Here is a 15,663-nt window from a genome sequence, read left to right on the forward strand (position 1 = left end):
ATTTTATTTTATTTTATTTTATTTTATTTTATTTTATTTTATTTTATTTTATTTTATTTTATTTGAGACAGAGAGAGAACACGAGCAGGGGAGAGGGGCAGAGAGAGAGAGAGACAGAGAGAGACAGAGAGACAGAAAATCTTAAGCAGGCTCTTCGATCAGCAAGGAGCCTGACATAAGGCTCGGTCCCACGACCCTAGGATAATGACCTCAGCCTAAATCAAGAGTCGGACACTTAAGTGAGCCACCCAGGTGCCCCTATCCACAAATTATTTTGAAGCAAATCCTAGACATCAAACCATTCATTAGAACATGAGGGTTTTTTTTTTTTAATTTGTTTTAATTCCTTTTTTTTTTTAAGTTTATTTACTTATTTTGAGAGGGAGGGCGGTCAGTGTCAGTCAGAAGACACTGTCAGTGCAGAGCCCAAACTCACGAACCATTAGATCATGACCTGAGCTGAAATCAAGAGTTGGATACTTAACTTACTGAGCTACCCAGGCACCTCTTTAAATTTATTTTTCTTGGGGCGCCTGGGTGATGCAGTCGGTTAAGCGTCCGACTTCAGCCAGGTCACGATCTCGCGGTCCGTGAGTTCGAGCCCCGTGTCGGGCTCTGGGCTGATGGGTCAGAGCCTGGAGCCTGTTTCCCATTCTGTGTCTCCCTCTCTCTCTGCCCCTCCCCCGTTCATGCTCTGTCTCTCTCTGTCCCAAAAATAAAATAAACGTTGAAAAAAAAATTTTTTTTAAATTTATTTTTCTTAAGTAAACACTATGCCCAGCGTGGGATTCGAACTCACGACCCTGAGATCAAGAGTTGCATACTCCACCGACTGAGCCAGCCAGGCACCCCAGAACATGAAGTTTTAAAGTCCAACAGAAAAGGAAGGGCTCGGGGCGCCTGGGTGGCTCAGTCGGTTAAGCGTCCGACTTCGGCTCAGGTCACGATCTCACGGTCTGTGAGTTCGAGCCCCGCGTCGGGCTCTGTGCTGACAGCTCAGAGCCTGGAGCCTGTTTCAGATTCTGTGTCTCCCTCTCTCTGACCTTCCCCCGTTCATGCTTTGTCTCTCTCTGTCTCAAAAATAAATAAATGTTAAAAAAAAAAAAAAAAAAAAGAAAAGAAAAGGAAGGGCTCTAATCTTCCACTGCTTTACTAGCTCCACGACCTTGGGTAAATAAATTACTTAGCCTTCTGAATTTAGGCACCTAGCAGCCACATAAGTGATCTAAGATCACTTTCTTTGCCCCGGTTGGCTCTAGTTGGTTTCAACGTCTATGATGTTTCTCTCAAAATGTAACCAGCTCTACTCTACTGCTTTTACCCTCATCTGTACTCTTTATTTTACTTCTGGATAATCCCAATAGCAACTGTCTTCTAACCTCTTGCTCATCCCACACCCAGGTTTTTTACCTTTTTTTTTTTTTTTAATGGCTGAATACTGAATATATCCTGTAAGATATTCAATAAATCAAAAAAGATTAAGGGTGAAGAAAGTTCGGGAAAGACTGTGAAGGCTATTCTCACAGTGTACACTATAGTAAAAGCTTCAATAAGTCTTGCAGTATTGGATTCTAACATTGCTTTACCATAACTTAAATGATTATGAAACTCTTTTTCTTTTACCTAACAACTAAGAACCTATAAAACTAGAGTTCCATACGACATGCTTAGGAAATATAATATGTTAATGCTAAGTCAGCGCTCCTGAAGCACTGCCTTCACTGGAATGCTACCAGCTCAACAAAATTTCAAGAGTTCCTCCTTAATTACAAGGTTCAAATTAACTTACGTTGCTTCTCACGTCTTCGTACACGCCACAAACTGCCTCCCAAACTAGGACGTTTGCCTTACAAGTCTGGATCTTTCTTGTTGTGTGTGCAAGACAGTATAATACAGACACGTTCAGTAAGTATCTGGTGAATGGGCATCAAGGAGGGGCCGAACACGTGACCAATCTGGACCAGCAATGAAATTGCACATGTTGCTGCTACTGACAAGTCCTTGAGACGTTTTATGTTTCTTAGTATTGACCACTAGAAGCTGGAGAAAATCTCTATCTTTTAGGGTTTCTAAATGGTCAAAGTTCCTACAGATTCTCTCTGATGACACATCCATATACTAATATTCTAGGTCAGCCATGGAGATGCCTCGTGTGAGTTTATCATCAGTTTTCAATCTTCTCTTGAGCCTCAGTCACCTCTTTTAAAAAAATCAAAGGGGGTAATACCTACTTGGCAGGCTTATTGTGAGAACTTCGTGAAATACTATATACAAGCACCTACTCCAGGGACCAATACATGCTAGATATCCAAGAGTTGTTATTTTTCCCTGCAATGGAGAATAAGGCGGAGTGAAAAGTAAACAAAGGAAGGGAACATCTTATACAAAGTAGCTAGGGAAGACCCTCTAACAAGGTGACATTTAGAAGGGAGTGTCACCCTTACAGCCACACAGCTCTCTGCAGACACAGTGCTACACGTTAAGAGGAAAGCAAGCGCAAAGACCCTTAGACATGAGTGCTTGGCTTGTGTGAGGAACAGCAAGGATACCAATGTGACTAGAGTGTATCAGGTAGGAGGAGAGCAGCAGGAGCTGCAGTCAGAGTTAAGGGGGATGGAGTTGGTCTCAGATCATTCAGAGCGTTGCAGCATGTTGTTAAAGCTTTGGCTTTTACTCTCAGTGAGAGCAGCAGCCATCAGAAGGTTTTAAACAAAGAAGTGACATGATCTCACTGATGTTTTAAAAAGATCATTCCAATTGTGGTGCTGAAAACAGACTGGGGAGCAGGAGGAAGGAGGAACTCGAGAAATTAGTCAGAAGGCATTGTAACGAGTTAGCCTAGAGTGTGGTGGTAAGAAAGAGTTGTATCTGCATTTATTTTGAAGGTAAAGAAGACATGAGCTGCTGATGAACTAGGTATGGAGGTGTGAGAAAAAGGAGTCAAGGATAACCCCAAGAATTTTGACACAAGCTACCCAAAAGTCAAAGCTGCCATTTACCAAGATGAGAAGAATAAAGTAAGACCAGATTTAGGGGAGAGTATGGATTTAGAGATGTTATGTCTGACATACCTATTTCACAGTCCTTGGGGTGGAGACTATCTTAGTCTCGAGCTGCCATGAGCTGCAACTGCCCTGGGGTAGCCTGTAAATCACCACTATAGGCTGAGAGCACGGACTGCTGGTTCTGTAGTCTTCTCTGGCCAGATCATATACTTATCATATGTTGCAATGTATCATATGCTGTATCATATACTGACATTACCACTGGGAGAGTTGATGAGAAGAGAAGGGTCAGTACGGCTGCAGCTGGTTAGGACTCCTTCCTTGATCTGCACCAAAAACAGCTAACCCAACAGCTGACTCCCAAAAGTACCCTCCAGAGTCCAGCTCATCTTGTGATCACAGAACAATAATACTAGGATCCCACTGCCCAAGCCATGCTTACCCAGTTTCTCTTCTAACTTACCATCTTCCACAAAGTGTAAACATTGTGTTAGCTGTCCTCAGCCTCACATACTACAACTCCCCATCATCACCCCCTTCTGAAACCGGAAGAGCAGGATTTCATTCCAACTTTTCATTGGAAAAGCATAAAATGAGTATTCTTCTTGAGAAAGAGAGGCTCCTACATTCCCAAGATCCCTATCAGTCACCCAACACACCCAAAGTATGGGTTTTTGATTCGTCAATATATTCAACCAAAGGCAATCTATGCAACAATTCTGCTATAAGGAACCACGTCACTGTTTGCAGTAAGGCGGAAGTTGAGAATAGTCCCTTGGTTCAATAAAGCAAAGACTGGCTAAAGAAATCTTGGCATATAAAGGAATACTAAGTGATCATCAAAAATGATTCCATGTAAGAATACAGTAAAAAATATTGAGTGAAAAAAACCAGATTACAGGGGCGCCTGGGTGGCTCAGTAGGTTAAGCGTCTGACTTCGGCTCAGGTCATGATCTCCCAGCTTGTGATTTCGAGCCCTGCATCGGGCTCTGTGCTGACAGCTCCGGGCCTGGAGTCTGCTTCCGATTCTGTATCTCTCCCTCTCACTGTCCCTCTTCCACTCGCACTCTGTCTCCCTCTCTCTCAAAAATAAATAAACATTAGAAAAAATTTTTTAAAAAAGGGAAAAAATCAGATTACAAACAGTATGTATAATGACCCCTAGCTTTGTACAAAAAAAGTCGTGTATGTGTATACACTAGAAGTTAAATATGATTATGATTAGCAAAAATTAACTATGCACTGGGTTAATGATGTTAGCACTGGGTAAAAGGACTGCAGATAAATTTTCCTTTTTCCCTTTTTATTTTATTTTATTTTTTTTTTACTTATTTACAATGAACATATACTCTTTTCTACTAAGCACATGTTTAAACATTTAAAATATTCAATACAGCAATATTTTATATTCAATACAATATCTCTCATATTCGCAGTTTATGGTTGGGATTTAGTTTTTACTGTCTGGCATTTTCTGAGAAAACGCTTACCTATGTCTCTATACTTCATCTAGGTCAGAAGGCTTCCACCTAAAAAGCCGTTTGAGGACTCTTCCCCAAGGGCCTCTCCCCCAGGATGTGACGAGGTCAGACACAGGGTTCCCCGGCTCAGCACAGGAGACTCTGCTCCCAGGGTGTGCGGGTGCTACTCCCCCAGCCTGGCAACTGCTACGTGGGAATGCGAAGCAGAGCAGACTGCCCTACTCTCCACACCTGGCCAAAGACCCAACTGTTAAGCAGAGACTAAGAGTTCCACAGTCCCCACCAGGGCAACAGGCAACGAGCTTTGTTTTCTATAAACAGACCAGAAAAAAGTTCAGGTTAAAACACAGTCTTTAGAGGAAGAAAAATAGAAACCAGGCAGCGGGGAATGCTTCATATTCCTAAAAGCTTTTTTTGTAAGTTAACACATGGTGTCTGCTTCTCTCTAGTCACCTATTTATCACTCTCCTCCTTAGAGAAGGGAAAAAGCCCTGGCTGTTTTCCTAGTGCAGAGTTTTGTGGCTGGGGGGAAGGAGGAGAGGGGGGAGGAAGGAGGGTGCTTTAAGCATGATGCAAACCATTTGGAGCCGAGTGAGAGCACTGCCAACACAAGCTGCACTATTTAAACAAGTGAGGAAATGATCGTATATACAACATGCCAGCGAGCACACACACACACCAAAGGAAGTCGAGAGGGCTTTTTTTTTTCAGGACACAGAGCTGGATGTCAGCGGCTAAAAGGTCGATATTTTCCCTTAACACCCTTCTCAATGACTTAATCATGTTCCGTTTGCACAGAAAACTTCCCAAGAATAAAAAAGTCTGGAGAATTAAGAGGAGGGGTGAATGGGGAGGGATGTTTGGCCTGGGGCTGACCTTATCCGAGGTTTTCTCCACGTAGCAGGGGTCCTGAGGGGCAGCCAGCAAGGGGACAAAGCCCGAGAGAAGCCGATCCTCTTCCAGGATAAGAAGGGTGAGGTCATCGTCCGGGTCCTTGTACAGTGGCACCTCAGACTGATTCACCGCAGTCAATATGTTACAGAAATCAGCCAGCATCGACCACACATCCATAGCAACCCTGTGAGAAATAAGGTAAGAAAAGAAGAACAGCTCTAAAGAGGGACCAGTTAAAGTATTTTAAGCACTGCTGAGAACAGAGGTACTGGTGGCAAATGCTGTCTATGGCTGGCATCTGCCAGGAAATCTTACCCAAAAAGCTAGGGCACAAAATTGCATCCATGGCAGCAATCTGGTGGGCAAGTGTCCATCTATGCAAAGTTGAAATTGATTAGGGGGAGTTTTTAAATCCTAACCAGAGAGGAAAAAGAATTGAGAGAATCAGTTGCCTAATGCAGGTCCTGTCACCTTTCCAGACAGTGTGCCTGAGACACTTACTCAAACACTCTAGACACCCAGGGCCTGAGGCAGCTCCCAGAATTCCCCCACTTCTGTCCAGCCAAGTATATGCCACAAGACAGTAACAGAGCGCCAATCTCCCCTCCTCCCATACAGCCAGAGGGGCCAGTCACGTGAGTTCTCGCGCCGCGCGCGCGCCCGCCATTAGGCTTTAGTAATCTCTTCCTATATATAAGCAGGAAAACAAACAAACAAACACACAAACACAAATAGGTGAAGGGGATTAAGAGTACACTTATCTTGATGAGAGCTGAGTAATGTATACAATTGTTGAATCACTATATTGTATACTTGAAACTAATCTAACACTGTATATTAATTATATTGGAATTAAACACACACACACACACACACACACACACACACACACACACACACACCAACAAAAACCTCATTCCTGGCCTGCCAAGAGCATCCCAGGACAGTAAAGCTTCCCATGCATCCCAGCAGACGAACCAGTATCAGTGCTGTCTTGGCCATCCCACAACCCCCCACCCCCTTCTCTCATTTGTGGAAGGTTAGCCACAGGATGACCAACCATTCTGGTTTGCCTGGGACTGTCCCAGTTTTCACACCCTGTGGATGCTAAGTTGTACTTCAAAAGGAGTGAGTTGCATAGGAGAATTATAATGAAAGGCTTTACAATTAGGGTCAAGAGGTGGGGTGGCAAGAGGCGAGAAGCAAAGAGAACTACGAATGAGCTACATCCTGGAATCTTCCCAGAGGAGTTACTGCGCATGAGCCAAATCTGCTAGGGAGGGGCCTCAGCCTTAAGCAATTTGTTTCTCCTGGAGACTAGGAGCCTTTGGGAGATGGCAGAAAAGAGGGCATGCAAGGGACATGCCACTGAAGGTGATGCTGGGGGAGAAAGTGGAGTAGGGTGTGGGGACTCCCTGACTGGCTCCAGGTGGAAGGAGCCTGCACTGGTTTATTTACTGTAATCACTGCACTAGGAAAAGGCAATGAAATGAAACATCTTGTTTTCAAGAGTGTCCTGGGAACCAGGCGGAACACAGCCCCATTAATCACACAACGGCACATAATCAACACACGTGTACTGCAGAAGTAACTTGCTTCACAGGCTTTGCCCAGGAAAAAGAACATGTTTGGGAAGAATCACTGGAGGGACAAGAGTTTTCTAAAGCCTTCTCTCTGCACAGACACCGACAACCAGACTCATTCACAAAGCTCCATCTTTTGGCTCAGCTGAGTTTGGCTGTCAGAAATGTTTAAATATGGAAAAAAATAAACAGTTGCAACACGTTTCTGTGCAGAGATCTGCCTGAGCCCCTTTGTGATGTAATGGGAAACGCGGCATTGAGGCTACCAGCTGTAGAATAAACAGAACTTGGAGGGTTAAAAGGAACTGAACTCTCCACGACCCCATCTGCAGAGAAGAAAATAATAAGAGGAATGATGCACTGCCCCACAGCTCTGATAGTTTATCCTCCGGTCCCGGCTGCAGAGACAAGCACCGGATGTGATAGGGCTGCTCAGGGCCGCCTCCGAGGTTAGCGCTGCCCATGGGAGACGCACAGGGAGGCTCTTCCAGCTCCCCACTTCCTCCCCCAGTGCCCTGCTGGCCACTTGAGCCCACTGCCTGAGTCCAATCCCACAGCGCTCGTGAGCTCTGGCCAACAGGCACTGCTCGGCTGCAGAGCAGCAATTTGGAAAATAAACAGGAAAGACGACAGTGAGAAGGAAGAAGGTGAAAAGTCTCCCAGCTGAATTCTTGGCTTGGGGGCCTTGGTTGGTGCTGTGCAGGTCAAGGACCCGACTGCTTCAGGACATAGTTGGGGGGTAGGGAGGTGTGGGCAGCAGCATCCCCAGTCAGGGAGAGGCAGAAGAAAATTACCCACGGCTGCCACAGTGGGAGGCCCCACATCCCTCTCTCATCCTCCCACCCCTACCATCTTGGATCCAAGACGAAGAAATATGTGGTACCATGTGGTTCTCATTACCATGCTCCCCTGTCCCCTAAGGCTCAGATAAACCAAAACTGACTCCTCCCAGAGACTGCTGGCCACCACAAGGGACCCCTGCCCACAGCTGCCTTTTGCCCATTACCACCCACCTTGTGCCAAGACCTTAAGGCTCACTGCAAAAATGAAGTGGAGGAGAGTTCCTACCCCAGTGCTGGTTTGTAAGATAGCAGCTGGTGCCAAAAGACATAGGAAGTGTCCTGAGTTCCCAACTCAGAACGAAAAAGGGGCCCAAGGGCCACGCTAGACTAAGCAGAACCAAGGGAATACACAAAATGCTTCAATGAAAGGTCATTTCTGTCCCGATCCATTCAGACTGGTCTTGTGTTTGGACTCTGATTCTGAGTAGCTGCTTTCTTCTGGTATCTCAGTGGGATTGCCCGAGATCACTTCACATTTCATCACTGGTTATCTCCTCTCTCAACTGAGAACCATGGACATGAACACACTGACTAGGCACCCATGTACCATCCGGTGACTCTCCACAGAGGGAGGGGAAGGGGAGTGGCAGGAAAACTAGTTCTAAAAGGGAGAGGTACTTAGAAAAACTAGGTGAGATGCCTGAGCTCAAAAGCTAAGATATTTGCAAAAGGATGAGGTAATTCCTGGAACCTGGGCATCATCACCTCAGCTTACCCTCAACCAGGCCTCTAGGCTGAGAGGTCAGTTCTGTGGGTGAACATAGGGTTTCCTGTATGAATAGAAGGGGAAAAGCTTGGCTTTTTCCTGCTCTAGCTCGTTATCCCCAGTTAGGAGTGCCTCACAACCTTCATGCCTTGGGTTCTAAGGGTTCAACGTTAGCCTGGACCGAGGAGCCCAAAGTTAAACTCTGGTGGCTACGAGAAGCTTTTTCCCAATCTTCTAGAAACACTGGGGAAATGACTCTCCAAAAGGTTTTTCAGACAATCTCAAATAACCTTTGGTTCTGAACAGACCCTCTAGAATGCTATGAGCCTGGGCAAGTGCCTCTGGCTTGTTCTGGTCCCAGCTCATATTTTGGGGAAGCTCCAAGAGCCCACAAAATCCTACGAAAGTTAGGATGCATTCTTTACCAAGCAGATACAAAGCAGCCAGAGAATATGAAACTGTGTCCAACAAGTCCGTTTATGGCTCTCAGAATGGTGGCAAGGGAACCTCTCAAGCAGCTGTAATGTGATTAGTGAGCAAGGATCAGCAGTTGCTGGGTGACCCACTGGCCCAACCCCACAGAAACACCACACACCAGGAAAGCAGACCCCTGGCTGGAGTCTGAACACCAGATCCTAGCTTGGGACAGACCAGCAGTGGCTAGTTAGAGGTATGTACTCAGGACCAAGGCTCACTCACTTCCCTACAGACATGCATTCACTTACTCCACCAGGAAAGGAAAAAAATAAGAGTTAATTTACTTTTTATTGCCTCAGAATTCCAAGGTTTAATGTAGCTGTCAGTTTGAGTGCAGTGCAGCTGCTGGCCGATACAATGCAGCCCAGGCCAGCCCAGGTGACTGGGGAAACACATTTCACAGAAATGAACCAACACACACTCTTGGCTGCTTGTTTGGGGGATATTGACTTGGGGAATCAGATTAACCCTTCAGGCTGAAGTTGTTTTCTGCATACAGCCCTAGAAAAGCAGCTTCAGTCCAAGGAACTGAGAAGCCCTGGTGTCAGACAGACTAATAGGTTTCTGTGTTCTTGAGCTTTTGGAGTTTTGAACGGCACACAAGGTGTCATTCAACACCTGAAAGGTTAAGGTGTGAGATAGGTGAGCAAGTTATACCACAATATATCTCCTTCCTAGAACTCAGAAAGCAAGGCAGATCTGCCAGCTTTATAGGGAAGAGGTCAGGTGAGAACTTTTTTGCAAGTTCCATCCGGGGCGGGGCCAAGGGAAGGAGAGTTTGGAGAGTGGAGTGCTAAGGTCCAACCAGGGCTCAGGCCATCCTTCTGGCAAGTCTAAGGAGGACGGAGCCCTCACACACCCCTTCATATTTTTACTGGGGGAACAGGCTGACTGGTGATTAATATCAAGTACAATGACCCCATGTTACAAGCCTGCAGGGGCCTGTGGAGGTGGCCATTTCCTGTGTAATACCAGCTTGTTTAAACACTAACATTCAAACTCCACAGCTGCAGAACAAACCCGGAAAGAGTTGAGTGAGAAGAAGCCCTGCATTGTGTTTCAGAGCTATGGAAGATCAGAGTTGTGGTACAGATGGGAAACAAGTTGGGTCTTTTGGTTCCTGGGATGAGGAGCTCTGGAGATGTAGCCAAGATGGCACAGAAACTAGACACAAGGAAGCTGAAAAAGACAAAGCCTGTGGGCTACAGAGACAAAGGGGAAAGACAAAAGGCCACAACAGGAGACATGCTCATAAGATATGCAATATGTACCTTTAAAAACCTGTTTGCCTATGGACCATTATGTTCCAGCCCACAACTCTCCACAGGGGGTTCAATGGCAAACATGAGACCATTGTAGCCCCAAGGACTTCCCACCCAACCAGAGAAAACTGCAGGCGGTGATCAGCTAATAGCAGAAATGGACCTGAAGGAATCCAACAGGGCTGGCAGAGTCAAAAGGATAGTACCTGGGCTTAAATAGCATAGGAAGCCCTTAAAAGCTGAGATGTCAGGCCAACTCTGTTTTCAGTGGGCTGAGGATCTTGTCTGGTATCAATGCTAAAGTAGCTCAACAGGTTCAGGGATGAGGTGGAGGTGAGGGTGGTGGGAATCTATGCAGCTCTCTGAGATTAGGAACTAGAGTGTATTTTCGATGCCACCACAGTATGAAGAGGAGACAAGGCTGTCAGAGATCACTGTTTTAGCAGGTAAGACATGGGCAGCAAGATGTCATCCTCCGAGAATAACAGCTGTTTATTAGGTGACCACTAAAGAATAGAAGACTCAGTAAAAGATAATCCCTTCTGCCTTTCTACTTTATACAAACAAGTCAACTTGGGCCCCTGGGAGACTGTCCAACTTAAATGAAGTCTGCCCAATAGGGCAAATTGAATTCTGAAGCCCAGTCACCCTGCACTACTCCAAGAATACAAACTTCTTCATGTTCTAAGCAGTGCAGCTGGAGCCCTATGGCCAACGACAGGTCACAGTAACCTCATTCCAGGATTTCTCAAGTACCTCTACTGTGCCTCCCTCAGCTTCTATCTAGGTCAGCGCCTTGTTTGATTGCACTTTTCCCAAGCTACGTTCAACACGTATAGCCTCTGTTGCATCACTATGGTGTGTTAAACCCATCAGCACTGTGTGTTTGGGAAAGAGCAGCCCCCGGGGGACCTCAGCATCTCCACGGCATGAGTGGAGCCCTTGGTGGCCTCCCTGGTGCGGATTCTCACGGTTCCTGCCTCTCTTAAATTTTTAGCTGTAACCACTCCAACACGTCTTCTTAGTTTAGCACACACTGGACCCAAATAACCTCAGCCCAGAGCTGGAAAGTACTCTCCCTGGGGTCAGCTGCTGTACCCTGTTGGGGTCAGACTGGAGCCTTAGGCCAACACCCCTTCCTCTCACAAGTCCTGTGAGAGGAGTTGGGAGGGGACAGAGACTCCTGTCGTGGGAGAGATCACGTGTGTCTCACACTCAGCACTTGGAGGAAGAGGAACCCCCTGGTGCCAGGCTGTAGTGCTGACGCCCCAACCCGGAGCCAGGGAGACTGGGTGGGGAGCCAGGGTAGCAAAGGGGCTTCCCACAGTCACCACCACTTCCTTCAGGGAAGTGCTGATGGACCATTACTTAGTGACCTCCTAAAATGCCCTTTTGGGAAGACGTATTAAGCGTCCTTGAAGGGGTGCCGATTAGACTTGGGATTAGTTCTTATTCCAGACCTGCCCTGTGAGGGTGAGTGAACTAGCTGTTTTTCAACTCAAGAATGTCTATCTCATCTACAGGGTCAACACATGTAGGCTCCCTGAGGAAATCAGCTTACTGCATACTCCCTACACATCCCCACGTCTCCCTATGTGACAGCACTCACAGGGCTCCCTACAAGCCTTTTCCAGCATGCTCTGTAGACTATACAAGACAAGGCATGGAAAGTAGCAAGTCCAGGAATTTCTGGAGGATTTTTTTTTTTTTTTTTTTTTAACAGTACTCCAATCCAACAGTGTGATAAATGCATCGGAGCTACAATTAGGAAGATATATAGCATCAGAATGCGAAGGTCTGGGCAGCCTGGTGAAACGCGGGCTCTCCAGAGCCCCAGCTATGTTTCCCATTATGTAACCCTGGTCATGGGCAGACAGCCAGACTCCAAATGAAAAAGAGACTCTGGCTTGGCACTGGTTCTATTTTCCTATCCTCATTCGGGGTCAGCGCAGTGTCATACAGCTGCAGAGAAAGCTCTGGGGATTAAACCTGGGAAAGCCTCCAAGACCAGGACCTGGGTTCAAGTACCAGCTGAAAGCAATAAACCAACTGCCACAGCTGGGCTAGGTTTGGATGTTCTCAAAGTCCCCTGACTCTTTCACTTACTGAGAACTAGAGATCAAGATGAGGGAAGATTTGGCTTCGGCAGAGACTATGAAATGAGGTAGGCTGTCCCGCTGCCCTAGCTTGCCAAAGGTCTTGGGATGTGAGGGGTCACTATGCTTAGGCTCGTGAAAGCCTGCTGCTCTGCTCCTCTCCATCACCTGACAGTCATGGCTTACTTCACGCTCACTTGGTAAAGTGGGGAGCAGCTACCTCTCCCTGCTAACAAGAGGCCTAGTGCAGAAACCACGTTCCCCACTCCTCCCCCACACCCCACAAGTAGATGGTCCCTCCAAACACTGTGGTCTGTTCTAAACAGACCAAAGCACCCTACACTGTCTTTTACAGCAACCCAAGGCAAATTTCCACACTCTGCTACAATCCTCTGCACCAAAATCTCTTGGGATGTAAAGCCATCCTATCACAACTCCTAACAGGTACAAATGGGAAGTCAACCTACTTACATGCTGACTCCAACACACATACCTACTAATGCCACTGTGCGGGAAGGCACAAGTGGCCCTGAGATCCTGCCCTTATCACTCTGCAGTGTCATCACCAGCCGAGGTGTTCCATACGTGCTAGGTGGCTACTGCCTAGGGAAAGCAGATGTGACTGGAAAGAAGAGGAATATGGGCAAAAAAGGAGAGAACCAAGGAGACTTGTGATGAGCTTTGGAATTCCCCAAAGAAAGCTTTGGAATGATTCTCTAACTGTACAAGGAAGAAAGGCAACGAAAAGAAAGGGAGAGAACAAAGGGAGCTAGATTAATTAAAGGTTCAAGTGGGTCAGGGAGATAATTTGGGAGTGAGGGTTTCTGGAGGAGAGGCAAACTGAAATGTAGGCTATCTGATCACCTTATGTTAGGATCAAGGATGGATCTGTCTTTGTAGAGAACAAATACAGGCAAAAACCAAGGAAAACATGCAAAGGAGAGATGTCAGGTAGAACCCATTTCCTTCCTAGTCTCTTGAGTGCATTTCTAAAACCTCCAAAATGAAGATCAGCACCTGGACCTTAAGAGTGCCACAGGGATTACTGTTCTGACATCTGCAGAACTATCTGGAGTGTGTTATTCCCTAGGGCCTTAAAAGAAAAGGCTCCAGAGTATGAAAGATCAGTGAGCATAAGAGAACCACCATACCTTGCCAATCTCTCCACCATGGTATTTACTCAGTGAGTGTTAGCCAGCTATAGGAGAAACTGGACAGGAGGGAAGTAAACTCTCATTCCACTTTTCCAGCACCTGACAGCTATGAGGTGGGACTACCCTCAGTGGTGGGCAGGCCAGGTTTGCGCTGTCCAACAGAGGCCCCAGCCCTCAAACCACCATGCCTTGTGGCCAGGCCCCAGGACAGCAAGAGCTCCTCCTTTATGCTTAAACTTGCATTCCAGAGACAACCAGCTGCTAATCCTGGTTGCAGAGACAGTGCAGAAGGGGACTCCATTCTCTACCACACTGGCTGCTCCAGCCTAGACTGGATTCATCAGTGGTGCCCACTGCTCCAGGAACTTGTTTACTAGGCAATCAGATTCAATATTTATTATTTGGTCAAATCTGCTCTCCCTGTGAAGAACGGTCTGAAAAGAAAAAGCAAATTTGTTCAAGTGTCCCAACCCCCTCTGCCTCTCTGTGGCCTTAGAGGTGAGGCCTAGCTGGGGACGGCTGTAGCTTGGACCACGTGCCCAGCTGCAGATTGAGCCCTTGCCCAAAGATGGGCAGCAGCTTGCATATGCCGGCAACGGGCCATTTGCTACAGCATCCAAAGAGAAATCAGACTCGGCACCTCAAGCAAATGAGGCCCAGCACTTCCTGCGTGAGCTTTCTATTTCCTCAGCCAAACAAAAGCCAAAGGGAGTGACAGAGGGAGGAGGGATAAAGGGAGACGGGTCACAGAAGAGCGTTAACAGGACTGATGGCTGGGATATGGATAAACAGGGGCTGGGTGGACCATATCTAAGGGACCTGTGGTTGTGAGGTGAGGTGACCCAGAGAAGGCCCAAGCTCCAGGGACAGATGGTCTGCCTCCCCACCCCCCGAGAGGAAGGGAGGAGCACTCTGTGACCCCTGTGCATGCTCAGAAGCAGTGGCTTCAGATACTTGGAGAGCTGAGCCCTTCCTTGTCAGTTTCTTTCCAAAACTGCAAATTGCCTAGTCGGCATTATAGATTAACAGCCTGAAAAGTCTGAGGCTGTACATGTTAACTCTTTAGGGAACACTGCTGGGAAACAGCTACCCCTGGTCAGCAGATCAGTCCATTCCTTTGCATGGCCCCAGCTGCCCCACTCAGGTCTCAACCCTGGCTCAGAAGGCGTCAGCCTGGGATACATGTTGGGAACCTAGGAAGGTTCACAGGAGAATGCAGAGAACTGTCTGATGTTGTGAGCATCACTCACACAGTTACAGAGCCAGAGCTGGAAGGGAACTGGGGAGAGAGGGCCTGACAGTCCAGGGGTGCTTCCTGATGTGAGGAACAGGGAAGAAATTTGAGGAAGAAAAGGGGGGAAAGAGGCAGACAGTCCACACAGAAAGGTCAATAACTACTGGCCAGAAACCTCTGCTGCAGCCTTCCCTCTGTGGATCACCCATGAGTCTAGAGGGACTCATGTGGGCAGCACCCAGCCCAGAGAAGTGCCCCTCTCCATTCCCAGAAGTGCCATCAGCAGCAGCCTAGGTCTCCATACTCTACCCTCCAGTGTGTGACCTTCCCAGAGAAGAGCAGTGGAGAAGAATGGTGGTGTGTTGGCTAAGGACGCTCGCACCCAAACACACACCCTCCCCCAGCGCAGCGCCCAGAGCTCTGAGTATGCCGCACCTGCCAGAGACCACAAGACAGCACGGGGCAGGGGGGCGAGAGAAAGAGAGAGGAAAAGAGAAACAGAGAGGCAGAGGCAGAGACAGGAAGAGAGAGAGAGAGAGAAAGGTGGAGAGAGAGAGAGATGGACAATCAACAGAGCTGACCAGAAACAGGCATCAATATGCACACGCGTTAAAAAACTACTGTGCAAACGTGAGCACACGCAGTGACGCTAACACAAGAAAAGAACGGGACGCATGGGAACATAGATATACACCAAGAGCCGGCAAACTTTCTGTAAACAGCTAGAGTAAACATTTTAGGCTTTGCAGACTATAACGCCTCTGCTGTGACTCCTCAGCTCAACTGCTGCAGTGTGAAAGCACCCATAGACAAAGTGTAAACAAACAAGCATGGCTGTGTTCCAGTACAACTTCATGGACACGGAGATTTGACTTTTCTAACAATTTTCACAAGTCATGAAATACTAGTCTTTTGATTTTTTTTTTTC

General features: G+C 47.0%; 1 protein-coding gene across 7 annotated transcripts in view; it reads right to left on the reverse strand.

Annotated features, from left to right (window-relative positions):
* The window catches only part of SMG6 (SMG6 nonsense mediated mRNA decay factor), a 227,631-nt gene that overhangs the window by 105,111 nt on the left and 106,857 nt on the right, over positions 1-15,663 (reverse strand). For 6 of the 7 annotated variants that reach the window (XM_040455512.1, XM_040455513.1, XM_040455514.1 and 3 more), the window contains one exon: positions 5,364-5,565. In XM_040455512.1, coding sequence (XP_040311446.1) covers positions 5,364-5,565 — 202 coding nt within the window. Of the gene's footprint in view, positions 1-5,363; positions 5,566-5,696; positions 5,716-15,663 lie in introns of those variants that run through there. The other variant, XM_040455517.1, reaches the window with a different exon arrangement.

The sequence above is a fragment of the Herpailurus yagouaroundi genome, unplaced genomic scaffold (assembly GCF_014898765.1).
Source record: "Herpailurus yagouaroundi ecotype Mexico unplaced genomic scaffold, PumYag 215, whole genome shotgun sequence".
NCBI lineage: Eukaryota > Metazoa > Chordata > Mammalia > Carnivora > Felidae > Herpailurus > Herpailurus yagouaroundi.